This window comes from Ammospiza caudacuta, chromosome 3 (genome assembly GCF_027887145.1).
Source record: "Ammospiza caudacuta isolate bAmmCau1 chromosome 3, bAmmCau1.pri, whole genome shotgun sequence".
NCBI classification, from domain to species: Eukaryota; Metazoa; Chordata; class Aves; order Passeriformes; family Passerellidae; genus Ammospiza; species Ammospiza caudacuta.
In genome coordinates this window covers 92,080,302-92,095,325 of record NC_080595.1, presented here as the reverse complement: position 1 = coordinate 92,095,325, position 15,024 = coordinate 92,080,302, and the positions used below count along the sequence as shown (strand labels likewise).

Sequence of the window (15,024 nt, the reverse complement as noted above, 5' to 3'; positions counted from 1 at the left end):
AATTTGATTAGGGAAGGTTCACTGTTTGTGAAGTGAGTTGGGATCCTGGGATGTTATATTGCAAAATCAGCTTATTATAACATGTCTTTCAGCATGTGTTTGGTTTGTTACCCATTTGCCAAAGCAGCTTTCACTTTTCCCATGTGTCGCAGCCACACACCAACATCTTCAGGAAAAGTGAAGCACATATCAGTGTGGAGCTAATCACTAATGAAGGAGCACATCTAATAGTCCCTTAGGCACTATGGCCTAAACTCATTGCTAGCAGTTTTTATATTTTTTAAGCTCAGTCAACACAATCAGATATTTATAACTGAATTTCTAAAATACTGATTACTTGTTATACATCTGTGTAAGTGCTTTTGGTGTTTTTTAGTTGTTACTTTCTTTCCCTCATAAAATAAATAGTTTTGTTAATGAAAAACAATGCATGATATTTTATTTTGGTGTAAAAGAAGACCTCTTTTCCAAAATACCTTTTTAAAATTTGACTTTTTTTCTTCTTAGAGTTGGATTTAGTGTTAATACAGTGTAAATGTTTCATCAGTTTGCCACGTGGGTGGAAAATATCATTCTTTCCCATCTTACACACAGGTGTTTGTGATATTCCCCTGAGCCATGACTTGTCTGATGTAACTGTAGTGCTGCATATATTAATTTCAGGTGGTATAAAAATGCCATTTTTAAAAGTCAATGCTAAGAATCCTGACCAATGAGAGCAAAGGAAGATTTTTTTCATTTTTTTTGTAATCAGTATTGCCCCTAATATTCTATTATCTTTTGCTTAGAAAAATTCTATTCCTTCAATGATTAAAAAATACTTACTGATTTTCTGTTCAACTGGTTTTTAGATGCTGTGATTTGTCCCACAGAAATGCATTTTGGCATATGTACTGAGCAGGGCTGGAATGGCATGAGAACTTTCTGAAAGGACCTAATACTTGAAAATTTTAACCTGTGTTTTTCAGGCTGCCAGTGTTGAAAAGCTCTTGCCTGTGAAATAAAAATATTTGAGAAATGGTGCTTCCCTGCACTTCATGCTATTTCAGCAGGACAAAGGACCTGACAGATACCCTACTGAGCATTCACAGTCTTGCCTGACAAGGCATTTATTAGATGCAGAAGGGACCAAGATTTGTGTATTATTTTCAGTAATAAAATATTCATTATCATTAAATAGTATTTTACTTTTTTAACTTGTCTACCATTCTAACTATTGGTCATTATTGTAACATCACCATCACCTCTTTTTTTGCAGTCTGCTATATAATGCAAGATTTTAAGTTCTCTACATTTGTATGCAATTTCTTTTATTTTTTTTTTGCTTTTTACATTGGCTGATATAAATTTGCAGATAGACATTCAGGGTTCACGGCAGAATGGAACCTCCTTGGACTCAGGGAGTTTTTGCAGTGATGTTCAGTGTTTCCTACAGCCCCTCACTTCTGCAGACTGTTGCTGCTCTGAAGTCCTGGCCTGCCTGTAAATCCTGTCTCGAACCACAGAAATTTTGAACTTGTGTCCCTTTCAGATGACAGTACTGCATCTTCCTTGGGTATATATGTGGAAACACGGATAAATACTATCTATGTGTGTTGTAACAATTAATTTGAGGCCCCCCAGAAAGTGGCTGTCAGTATTCTTTCAGCAGTTGAGTGATCCTGAGAGATCCCCACTGATACTGTGAGGGGTGTTGTGGAGGCTTCTGTCCAAACTATAACATATAGGCAGACAACTACTGTTTCTAAACTAATGTAACTAATTAGAAAGTACTTGGTAGAGACTAGATGAAAGGAAGCTTAAAACACAAATAAAAATCAATTTGTCTAGTATCTGTCCAGTAGTAGTGGCATTTAAACCTTTTATTCAGTGTTTAATTATTCAGTATTTACTCATAGTGAGTAGTGCTTAGTTACCCATGCATGCTGGTAAATACTTTTTGAAAAAATACTATCCAGAGACAGCAGAAAAGTTTGCACTATGCCAAGTCTGTGTTAGATACAGTTCTCATTTGAAGGTTATTGACATATCTGTTCCACGACAGTTTTGAAATGTTCAGTTATAACCTCAGGAACTTGGAGCAGACTCTTTGTACTAGAAAAAGCCCTCCCGGCTCAGTGCTTTTGCATATGCTAATCTCTGCCAAGCTCCTCTGAAATGAAAGGCTTTACATGGGTATTTAAAAAAAAAAGCAAACAACTCCCAAACCCTAAGTCAGATCTCTGTATGTGTCTCACGGTTTAGAACCGGGCAGTGGAGCTGCTAAATAGACTGTATCCTGTTTCTCTTCAGTAGCAGCCCATCCATCTTCAGCTACAGAGCAGCCAGTTTACATGCTTCTGCTGCTTTTCTGCTTTACTTTTTCTGCACAGCGTTCGATGGCAAACCCATGTAAGCTAAATATGCACTTGAGCCAAGCAAACCTCACAGTTAGCAGACAATTTTCCTTTTGTCAGCCAGGAGAAAGTTCATTTTCACTGAAGATAAAGTGTTCTTATTGCCTATATATTTTATTTTTTGTGGTGCTTACGGCAATACAGACTTGTATGTAAAAAAAAAAAAAGCTAATGAAAGGAAAGAGGGTTTGGATTTTTGAAAAGGTGACAGGAAAGTGCACTGCAAAGAACGAGTTACATGACCACAGGTGACTTAACTAGTAACTACTGCTCTGAAAATAGTGTTAAATACTTTTTATTCAATAGCTCCCACTTTAATATGTCCATAATTATACCCTTATATGTCAAGCCCAAAATTATTTTTTTACCTTTTAGTGGATTTCTATTTTGTAAGACAACATATACATTATAATAATACAGATAGTTATGTTTATATAAAAATTATATAATTATATGTGCATGCAAACACATACATATTATGTATGTAGAAAGAATTGTTTGGGAGGCATATATATATAAACATGTAAGTATAAATATTGTAGTAATTTACACATTATTCATACATGTAGCATTTAGTAATGCAAATGTGTGCTTTTTCAGAACAGACATTGTTCCTCCCTCAGATCTGAGGACTAAAATGCAGTAAAAGAGCTGGGGTTACAGAAGAGAGTGTTTAGGGAAGCTGAGTGCAGCCATAAATGTTTAGTTGGTTATCTAAACCAAATCCCAACTCTGTATTTTAGACTTTGTCCACCATCAGTTAAACAAAGCATGTATGTCACCAGGCAGGTAGAACTTTCCAGAAGACAGAAATTCTGTCTTCCCACGGAGCACAGCTTATTCATCGGTCAATGATACGTTGTACTCTGTGGAAGTGGAAACCATGGATCATTTTCCTTTCCACATCCCTAAAATCTGAAGGATGAATCCCATAAGGCGATCATCAGCCAGTACTATGTCCTGTAGTTTCCGTTGTCACATAAAAATATATATTCCATTGCAAAAGTTGCTCCTAACTGAGAATCAGAACTGCAGCAGACAATGGAAATAGACCCAAACCAGTTATAAATTAAAATCATCTGGTTTGTTCCTCTTAAAATTCTGCAGAAACCTCAATTAAGCAATCATGAGGCTTGCTTTTTTATTTTAAATTGTGGCAGTGTCAAAAGCAGTGGGAGCTGCACCTGCCCACCAAGAACAGGTTTGAAGGGACTTCTCAAACCAGAATTGTACCTCCTACGCTGCTGGGGTGCCAGAACCACTTGGCCCTGACCCACAGCTCCTTCTTCTGACCACTGAAAAGATGACGTGCATGCCATTAGAGTACAACTTGTGTTAATTTATATGACTTAACTGCTTCTTAACTATACAGTTGTTGCAGTGCAGTTTAGTACCACTTTTATTATGTTAAACAAAAATAAGCTGCATTCCTCTCATCGGCCTGGTTATTAGAGGCAATTAGTGTTTTTCAAAGTCATCTATAGTTCTGACATTGCTATTGCTGTGCTTATGGCTACACTGAAGTCCTAAGTCCTTTCACAGCTTTTAGTTTGTCCATATTTCTAGTTGCTTTACAACATGCCCCCTTTCAGCTTTTTTTGATATTCTTTCCACTCCAGCTTCTGGAATTTATATAAAAGCCACGGAGGTTTTTTTTCCTTTTGAACTGAAGATACTGGGCTGGTGGAATTTCCTTTAACTGGAAGTATTTCTGGGCTTGTGGTTTTATTATTTGCACAGTTTTATATTGTCATGTTTGTTAACCCCCGAGCAGAGGGAATGCTCCATTCATCATGGGAAGTGGGCATTGGTTTCAAGTCTTTAATTTACATTCAATTCTTTTTCTCACAGTTGAAAGGGACAAGGACTTCTCCCACCACCGAAGGCACTACAAGGAATTCCGCTTTGACCTGACTCAGATCCCGCACGGAGAGGCAGTGACAGCCGCCGAGTTCCGGATATACAAAGATCGGAGCAACAGCCGCTTTGAGAATGAAACCATTCAGATCAGCATATATCAGATCATCAAGGAGTATCCCAACAGGTATCCCAATCCTGGTGTGGACTCATCACATGCTGAATTCCATCCCCTTTGCCTGTCTTAAGCAGCGACAATATTTGATCATAAGCGCACACCTGACAAGGCATCGTTGCTACCGCTGTGGCTTGTGCAGTATTAATTCTTAGGAAACAAAAGCAAGCCCTGGATAAGACTAAAACTTACCTTAAATGTAATTTATTCCAGGCTTATGTCCAAGTTCACCAAATAATCTGCCGATGCACAGAACAGGTGAGGGTTCATTCTCTGCGAGCAAATGGATGAGTCCCGTGCACAGTCCAAGTGTCTGGGTTTGGGAAATGCAACATTTGCTGACACTGAGGTACTGCAAGCCAAGATTCACTTAGCTCCTTAGAGGCAGAAACACTGTCTAACTTTGATTACTTTTGAAGAAGTAATCACTTTTTTGCTTGTGTTTGACAATTCTGCAGAAGGCAATTAAAAGATAAACTCATGCATTAACTTTAAGATGACATGTGCATACTTAACACATGCTGCTCACCATAACTGAATACTAAAACAAATCATAGAATCATCTAGGTTGGAAAACATCTTTGAGATCGAGTCCAATCATAAACCTAACGCTGCCAAATCCACCAATAAACCATGTCCCTAAGTGCCACATATGATGTTGCATGAGCAAATCCCTGAATGGATTTTGCAGAGCTCTGTGTATGACATATTTCCAAGACTCTACAAGACCTCAGTAAATTAGCAGATTTCACCAGGCAAAGTAGCTAAGTACCTGAAAATTATGATTGAAAACTAGTATCAATTCCAAGATGCTTCTGAAAAAGCTACATAGACTCAAAATATAGGGATTGAAATTAAATTGGTTCATGTCTTTTTTTAGAAAATGGCGGGGGGGGGGGAAGTTCTATTTTAAGATAAGCAAAAACTCTTCTTCATCTTGGAACTGATTTCTATCCCAGGAAGGTCTGGCAAAACCAAAGAAAATGTCAGCTTAAACTTGCAGAGTATTTGGGAGGAAACAAAAGCCTCATCACAAGCTAGCTTGAAAGCTGAGCCAGAATTCAAATCTCCTTTCTGCCCACAGAATCTAGAGCTTGTACCCTCCAGGTCAGATCTCTGAACTCCAAGTTATAAAATATTTATGGCAATAAACAGGGATTCATTTTATACCAATGGAATCAACAGGAGGGAAAGCACTCATCCTTACAGAATACCTTTTGCTTTCTTAGTAAATTTGGGGATGAAGAAAATAGTATTGGGTTTTATTTATTTTTTTTACCTCTACCTTCAGCTTCCCAAAAATTCTTTTGACATAGGTTCTAAAAGAAACTTATTGGAGGAAGGAATGAAGCAGGGAGGAACAAACCATATCTTTTTCAAGAGCACAGGTCAAGGCTAAGGTGATGAAAGCTTTTCACCTGAGAACTCAGATTTTTTTGTGAACTAATGGGAAAAACTATTTGTTCTAATACTTTTGATGTTTTCCTTTTAAGTTCTTGAATATTTTCAGTTGGTGGTTTGTGTTCTATTTTATAGAAAGCAAAACTGTTTACCACTCAGATGAATATCACAGTTATTACCTGACTTGTTCAAATGGCAACTGCCTCTGTGAAGGCATTAAACAATGCTTTTGATTTCTTTCAGTGCATAAACAGAAATTTATAAATGCTTTATATTTGCATCTACAATTATAAAAGCCCCATATCCTCTAATGGAAACATGCTGCTGAAAGGAGGAACAGACAATGACACACCATGCATTTGATTACACCAGCGTAACTACAGAAGCTTCAGATGTAGACTAAGTGTTTCTCTCCTAGTGTTGATTTTCACAGTTTCTGCTAATATGTAGGGATATTATAGGCAACTGCCTCAGTGGAACAGGACAGGAGAAGACCACAAGCTCTTCACTGTTCAAATTAGAAACCATAAAATTTTTCCACAAGCCCCTTGCTGTCTCCAGGTAGAAGAAACCTCAAGACAAGCTCCCAGGAATTTTTATTTTTCCAACAAAACCACACCTTTTGTTTTGGGGCCAGACTTCACTTGCAATTTTCTTGACTTTATCACCTCAGGTTTATTTGACATATGTACATTAGGTTTCAGGTACAAAATTTTTAGAAGCTGTAACCACAGAATTGGAGAAGGAGAGAACTTTGAAGATGGAGAGGCACTGGAACATGTAGCCCACATAAGTTGTGAATGCCACATTCCTGGAAGCTTTCAAGGCTGGGCTGAACGGGGCTTTGAGCCACAAGTCCTAGTGCAAGGTGTCCCTGCTGATGGCATGGGGCTGGGACCTGATCATCTTTGAGGACCCTTCCAACCCAAACCTCTCTCTGATTCTATGATTCTGTTATATCCCACAGTCCTCACTAGTGACATTCCACAACAAAACTGCTCCTGCACCCTTTGCTTTGAGCAGGACACACGGGTGTCTGACAGGACTCTGCAATCCCAAACACAGGCCTGCTGTGCTTTCAGGCAGGGGTGCCCAGGGCCCAGGGTTTCCAAGTTGCATACTAAGGATTGTGCTGTAGGCTCAGGCATTCTGTCTCTATGGCAGCCTGGCTACTGAAGTGTGTGTGTTTAATTCCCTTGGAGTTTGCTGAAGTTCCAGTCTTTGGGATTGAAGTTTTTTATTTGGTCTAAGGAAATGTACGGCATGGCCCATAGCAGGCTGGCTTCCTATGGAGCCCCGCCATCAACTCCTACCCAAGTCTTTTCTCAAGACAGAAGTATATATTGTCCAATTCATGCCAAATCTTGGTTCATGATTTGGTGGCAGCTAGCCACTAATTCAAGTAAACTCTGAGGGCTGTTTTCACATTAGGGAATGCTCAAGTGGCAATAAGATACAAAAGCCAGTTTCCAGAATGAGGATGGAGGCAAAATAGCATTATTGGGATGGCCTATTACACTGTAATGATTATTTGATCTGATCAAGGACTGTTCTGGCTTTCAAGGAACATGCAGCAGGTTTGTTCCACCTTTTCTTCCTTAAGGGTCCCAGGAGATGTGGAGCTTCTTAGACGTTCTGCCTTCAGTCTCTCTGCTGAAATTTTTTACTGTGATAGCATTTCTCCTTTATAAAACTGATCATTGGGGACCAGACTGAAATCACTGCCCTAAAGAGCTTCTGTAAAGGTACAGCCAATCAGCTGCATTCTGCATTTTGGGCTATTTACGACATAATGCCTTGGGTTTTTATTACGTGTTGTGGGCTATATTTTAAATAGAAATACATTTTAAAATTCAGCCAAAATTTGCAGCTGTTTTTCATTTTAAGTGTGATTGCACAGAATAAAGGAGAATTTTAAAATTAAAAATGTCACAAAATATGATGGGAAGTTTGAATGAATGACATGAACTAAGGGGGGAGCCCTGATGCTAGAGTTCCTGCTGCCTTCTCAGGGGTCAGGTTTTTACCCTGTATCTGTATCAATTGTGGAAGAAGTTGTTATTTTCCCTGAATTTTTTTCCCTGAGTTTTACAGACTTTGAATTTCTCTAGTAACATGCTGTTGTTATGTGGGCTAAATTACTAGTATTGGTCCAGATACATTTTCTCCGTTCTTCTATGTGCTCTCAAGAGCACATAGAAGTGCATAGTTCTGGTTTTCTCTAAGTAACCCCAACTCATTTTCATTTCATTTGCTGAGGTAATGAGTAAGAGCAATCTGTCTCTTTAAAGTGTATAACCTTAGCCAGGTCACTGTACTTGCAGGGAGACAGACAAGTAATTGAAATATCAATATCAAAGACACTTTAGTTTGAGTTTTTGCTGCAGTACAAAGTAATAAAGTCACATTGAGGAAAAGTTTGTCCCTCATAGGCATTTCTGGGCTGGACCATTAGTAGTGCCTTATTCTGATTTGGCATGGGAAACATTGTGATTTTGTGAACCTTTAGTACCAGTCCTGGATTTGGAATGGAAAGACTCTATATGAGAAAACAATTATGTATTCTAGGAGGAGAAAAGACAAGTGTGGAAATATATCACTGTGGTATTGTAGTATTTTATATTCCAAACACTTTTACAGTTTTCTATTTAATCTACTGAGTGATGCAAAAGTATTTCTAAATAAAAATCTCAAAGACTATTACAGTCGGAACTTTTCACGTTTAAAATTCTGATAAAACTGCATATTAGAGAAAAAGAAGTTGGCATTTAAGACTCCAGAGGGTACTATTTATGAGCTTGTGGTATGTTGTTAATTTGTTCAGAGCTAGCGTAGCAGGTCAGGCTCTTTTGAGTTGTAAGATTTTCTTCATGTTAACTCCAGAGGGGGAATGCAGGTTTTCTCCTTGTGTGGTCATTAGCACAGTTCTACTAGAACAGAAGTGATAAGAGCCCATCAAAAGATTATCCTTTAACAGAAGAAAAAAAAAGGCAACTTGAAAAAAAACCCCTTTCAATTCCTTTTTTTTTTTATTATTACTTCCTTTATAATTTCTGAGCTCTTTAACCTGATTTTGCAGATAAATCTCACATATAATTAAACATATGCTTGTCATAGTTCACTTGGTCTTATTTTCTTCATTATTTAGCAATCACAGTTTCAAAACGTGCACTTAATGCTTTTTTTAGTATCAGACATTCTAGGTGCATTTACTGTGTTTAGATCAGACAGGAACTTTCTAAGGTGTCATTGTGATCAAGCATCTAAGAATACAGTGACAAGACACTAGCAATTTTAAATCCCCATTTTCACACAAAGCCTGTTCTGGCTGGTTGTCTTTCCTCTTTAAGTGTGAATTCATTTTGCCTGTAAGGCAACAGTACAATTTTCAGATCTGTGTGAGCCAACTCTGCCTTTAGCGGACTTGTACAGTAAAAAATTAGAATGAAACATTTTTTCTTGTATCTTACTGTTTTGACTACTGTTTATGGCATTAAAAAATAGGTTTTTATAACTATAGATTTAGGTTTAAAAGGTTAAATGGTGAAAAGAGTTTTTAATAATGCATGCTGCTTTGTAGAAGCGTGTAAAATGAAACTGATGAGAGTTAAATATCTTGGGTTTAGTCTGGTCATTGTAGTAAATTATTTGTAATACAGATGATGATCTGGAACCAATTGTGTCATGACATATGTGGAAACAGAACAAGTAAATGACCCATGCAAAAAATTTAGTAACACAATTATACTAACTCCCCTGAGCAGCCCTTCTGAATTACTGGAAGATTTCATGGGAAAAAATTTGAAAATATACCAGGGAACTGAGGGTTAAAATGTAATAATTATATTATTGAATAGATATGTAATTTCTGCTTTGATATAGAGACTTATTTTCTAAACATCTGCAGTAATAGGAAACGGTCTGAACTGCCATCTATTCATGTTTTGTCATAGGATACAGCTGCCGTCACATGTTATTAACAACAGACCTTTTTAGCAACGCTATACCTCTGAGTTTTAATTGAAATTGGGAAGTGATTTTGTCATTTTATGCTGGAAAGTTTCTAAAAGTGAATCTTCCTGATGCATTCTAATGTTGAGGAATGAATTTTTTTATACACGGCCTCAATGATGTTTTTCATGTAGTTGTATCAGGAAGTTGTATTTTTCAGATTTTCCAGAGCTATCATTTTTTCATGCTGAAGCTCATTTCAGAAAGGCCTCTTAGGGGAAATACCTGTATTATATTTACCAACTACCTGTCAGCTACAGCACATGCTGTACTATGTCATAATGAGGATATGTCAGAGGATTATTAATTTGGACTCCAAGAAGTTATTGTCAGCAAGAAAATTAGGGACAAAGCTAATAATATTTGAATGCCTTAAATCCCGATTTTCTTTAATTTAGGGATGCAGACTTGTTCCTGTTGGACACAAGGAAGGCTCAAGCTTCCGATGTGGGCTGGTTTGTCTTCGACATCACTGTGACCAGCAATCACTGGGTGATTAATCCACAGAACAACCTGGGCTTGCAGCTCTGCGCTGAAACTGGGGATGGTAAGATCCAAACTACAGATCCCAAAGCCTTGTGTGCTCTTGTCAAACCTTGCTAGGATCTTTCTCTGGATGGGTGTTTTTTACCTTGACTGGGTGACAGTTCATTGAGAGTTTGTAAGCAAATAACACTAATCTTGTCCTGCAGTTGATGTGGTCTGCAAATTTTCTATTATTTTTAATTCTTTAGAATATTGCAATTATAAAACTAACTGAATCAAGTGAAATTGGGTTCAGGATAAGGGCTCCTATATACAAAATTAAGATCTATTTTAATGTTCTACTACTGATGATTAAATTCAGGAAAGTCAGATTTGCAGAACTTCTTCTGCAAACTTCTGCGGAATTCTTCTTGGGCTGAAGCATAGAAAAAGTTATAAAATAAACCTCAGAGCCATTCAAAAGATACAGCATCTGTTGATACTGATGTTGAAGCAAATTTAACAACAGGGTAATTTGGGAACTGGTTTTCTTAAATTTGAAAAAGAAAAAAAGATTTTTTTAAACCTTGAAATGGTTTAAAAATTTGAAATCTTGAAAATTTTAGTTAGCTGAAAATTAGAAAAAAACACTATCAAAACTGAAGTTTTGAGCTGTGAGGGTTTTAGTACAAATTTACTGGGCTACTGCATTATTCAGAGTTATGCTCTTCATTAAATTTGAAAATGCATCTCAGTGCAAAACAATATTTTTAGAAGAAATGTTCTTTACTTAGACTTCTTTAGAAACTAATAAAAAGAGACTTATATACTGTTTTTTCTGTGATGGTTCACTTTATCCATACCACTTTACAAGCAAACTCAGATTTAACTCTTTTTGTCAAAAAGCTTTTTATGTCAGAGGTCAAGGGATCTATGATGCCAGTTAATCTAAACCTTAGCTGACATAATGTTAATGAGTAGCAGAAGAAACCCTGGTGTAAGGATTAATTTTTTTTTTTTTTCTTCTTTGTTCTGGCTACATTTTCTCATTGGTTTTGATCTAAATTCTCCCTCAGGCTCAGCTGGGCTGTGAACAAAGCGTCTCATACTTTTTCAGCAAGTGCCCTGGCTGCTGGAGAGCTATGCAGAAACTGGGCACGATGCTTCAGAAGAGAGCTGGCAGGCTTGCACCAAAGCTCATGGGCGTTCCATCTGGCGTTACCTTATGGTCAGAGCACAGCCAGTGGGCAAGGGGGCACCAGTGCAGAGCAGAGCACGCTGCTGCCTTCGCCCCGCTCCTGAGCCAGGCCTGCGTGGGGAGCACATCTCTTAGGCAGCCTGGTTTAGTGAGGCCATTTTAAAGCTCTTACAATTCTGGGGAGGTGACACCTCCGTCAGGAATCCAAATTAGGTGGGCTGGCTTCTGGCCAGCTTTCCTGCTCCAGAATAAACTCCATCCTTGACTTTTTTTTTTTTTTTTTTTTTTTTTTTTTTTTCCAGGAGATTTGAACACAGAAATTGTTGAAAATTAAATATCCATGAAAGGCATTCATTAAGAAACCCTGCAACCAGCAATTTGTTGGTTCTAGCCTCAAAATTACATCCGTTTGGTAAACTACAGGAAAGTTTGTATGGGTAAAAGGAAACCTTTAGGTTAATACACTGAAGAAATTGTAAAAGAATAGCTCATGTAAATATTTCCCCTGTCCTACTCCCAAGATCGGAAAGGTGATAGATAATTTTCTATTTTAAATTCCAAAGCCACAAACAGCTTTACCTTTTGCACCTTACTTATTTGGCTTATGAAGGAATTTGCCTTTTCCCTCACTTTCCATTCCCTTTTTCACTTTATTTGTACAAGGAGTCAACTTCTAGGGACTAAAGTTTTCAAAACTATAGGATAGACCTACGCTACACTACTTCAGCTTAGCACAAGCAAAATCATCCTTTCATGCTCTTACAATTTTGCTCTTAAAGCTTTGATTATTTTTATTGGGTTGCTGTTACTTCTGGAAGCTATTAGAAACACCAGCACTTGAATGACACGTTTGTGTACAGATGGAACATGAATTTTTATACGACTCAGTGTGTAGCGGACTCGGTTCGTAACCCAGAGAACCCCACCCACCTTTCCTCCAACCAGTTCTCTGAGAGAGCTCGGGGACTGGCTCGCATCAGCAGAAAAACCTTCCCTTGGCTTGAGTGAACTTCAGGCCATGCAGGTCTGAAGCACATTTCTTTGTGCCTCCAGCTGTCAGCCGAGTTTACAGGAGGCATAGTACTTCTGTCCCCATAACTGGAGAGGTATTTATGATAAAACCTGATCCATTAACCTTTCTGTTGCAACAGATCATTAAACTAAATGGGATTCTGGTAAGTAAGAGGATACCTGATTGAGTTATTCCAGTGCTACACTGGGGTCCTGGATAATCAAGTCTGTAAAAACATACTAATTTTTAGATTTATTCATGCAGCCAATATGGGGAACCAATGGTTGCTGAGACTCCAGGGTGCTATTATATTGTTATCACTACCATTAAAAGTAATCTTTCTTACCATCATCTATCAGAGACATTTTTTGGCAATTACTTGTGTATATTTCTTTGCATCCCTGAAGATGGTGCACAAATAATAACAATAATGTCTACATAAGGAATAAAAAGAAGTTTGTAACTCATACAACAGTGTGAAAAGAAAATATTTGGAAAAATGTCTGGTTGTTGTAATTCATATTTTTCCCCCTTTGAAAATACTGAAAAAAGTACAAAAAGCCACATGACACTGGAATGTGTTTTATTTTTTCTTTAGGACAGTATTTGGTATCATACGTCTCATTTTAGCATGAAATGTAGACTTTTTCTCTTAATGGGACATTTTATTTTGAACAGTAAGAATAAAGGTTTGCATGACACATATGGAAGCTGTCAACATATAATGCACTCTTTCCCTGGGGCTGTGGCAAATTAAGGATCAGGTTTTTTTGATTCTCTTTTTTAACGTATCCTCAACATTCTGCAGCATCCCCTTTTGGCTGATTCCCTGCTTTTGACACCAAAACTCTCTGTCATGATTCAAATGAGAGGTGATCCTTTTCACGCTGATGGATGCATGGATGTTGGGTGAATTGCAACATGAAATCAATACAGATGCACAAATAATTTCAAAAGCTCCACGCAACCTCTTCCTATATATATATCACATGTTTCCTAAGTCTTAAAACTTGTTCTAGTGGATCAGCACCTTTGTATTAACATTTAGCATTTTTATAAGTGGACATTAGCAGTGATCTGAACATCACTATTGCTGAAGTGCTATAAACAGCTACAAGAGTAATGGTTTTTCTATTTATGTCATTGCTGAGGAGAACCTAGAGTTGTTTACAGAGAATGGGAGAGGGACATAATATGCAATGTGATTGGTGATGATCCACAAAATCAAATGGATTCCAAATACACAGCTCTCAACACAAGATCCTGAGTAGCCCCATTGTCATATAGTTCTGTGCCTTTTATTAGATCACTGCAGCTCTCACTTATTTTTCATCTACCAGCACACCAGAAGGGAAGAAACTGCAGTCTACTTTGAAAAAAAAAATATTAAGATTTCTGTTACCACATAGTCCAATAGAAGGTTTCTTTGGGCTTTCTTGTTTTTTGAGGTGGACAGGCAGCAGGAACCCTCAGTTCCCCGACTCTGACTCTTCAAGTATTTTCAAGTATTTTTTTTCCCCAGAGCAAAAGCAAACTTTAAAAGAATAGGTTACTCAATCCAAGTGAAGCCTGTGGAAGGCCGATTCCCCCTTCAGCATGAATTTGGGTATGCTCTGATATGTGTCCCCTGGAAGGGGGTTTGGTTCTTAACCCCACATGCTGCATGAAGGATTGGTGAAGTTCTTCTCCAGAGATGTTGGGGAAGAAACTAAAAAACATAGTCTCTGTTTTCTACCCTCTCTTCCTCTTAGCCTAGATCTTCCAAGGTCCCTCTCTTCAACTAAGCCTTCAGAAAGGCAGCTTTCAGTGTGGCATGGAGTGGCTGGTTTGCTCTCAACAATCTGTGGCAGCACTCTGGCCTCTTCATGTACTTGGCTGTATATTTGTTGTTGTTTTGGCCTCATCATTACCGCACTAAATGTCATGAATTTATCCCACAGCTGCCCCTAGACCACCTTGGCCATGGTAGCTATCAAGTACTCTGGAGGATGCTGCTGGGTTGTTACCTTTAAACCTCTTGATGGATCTGGTATTTACGAGGCAAAGTATGAGGAGCAATGTCTCCTCCATTACTGTCCTTATAGTGGAGAAACTTAGGAAATATGTATTTATATTGATATATATATATATATGGGCTTTGGCAGGCAATAGCTCTGACTGAATTCTGGGCCATCTGGAAGCCATATAGCCATGTTAGCACAGCACTGAACCCGAGCTAATACATCCTGCCCCTCAGCAGGTTTTATTAGCTTGGGCTCAAGCACCGCCTAAGTACAGCTACATTCATTTCTGGTTCAGAGCTGACTTTGGCCAAAATTGTACTAGTTTTAAATTAAACGTGCTCGGCAATACTGTGGTGTGAAACAAGCTGGAGGGGTGAGTCTCAGTCCCCAAAGCATGTCTCACGTCCCCATGAGAAAGGTCCCAGTGCCGCAGTGCTGCCTTGAGGTTCTGTTGACTGTGGTGGAGCTGGCGCAGGATGTAAATGCACCAGGAGCACACTCCCACC

The 15,024-nt window shown here is 38.2% G+C and overlaps 1 protein-coding gene across 2 annotated transcripts in view; it reads left to right on the top strand.

Moving 5' to 3' along the window:
- BMP5 (bone morphogenetic protein 5) overlaps window positions 1–15,024 on the top strand; it is a 57,204-nt gene that overhangs the window by 20,570 nt on the left and 21,610 nt on the right. For both annotated transcript variants that reach the window (XM_058801734.1, XM_058801733.1), the window contains 2 exons: window positions 4,248–4,440; window positions 10,239–10,387. In XM_058801734.1, the coding sequence (XP_058657717.1) occupies window positions 4,248–4,440; window positions 10,239–10,387 (342 nt within the window). The remainder of the gene's footprint in view (window positions 1–4,247; window positions 4,441–10,238; window positions 10,388–15,024) is intronic.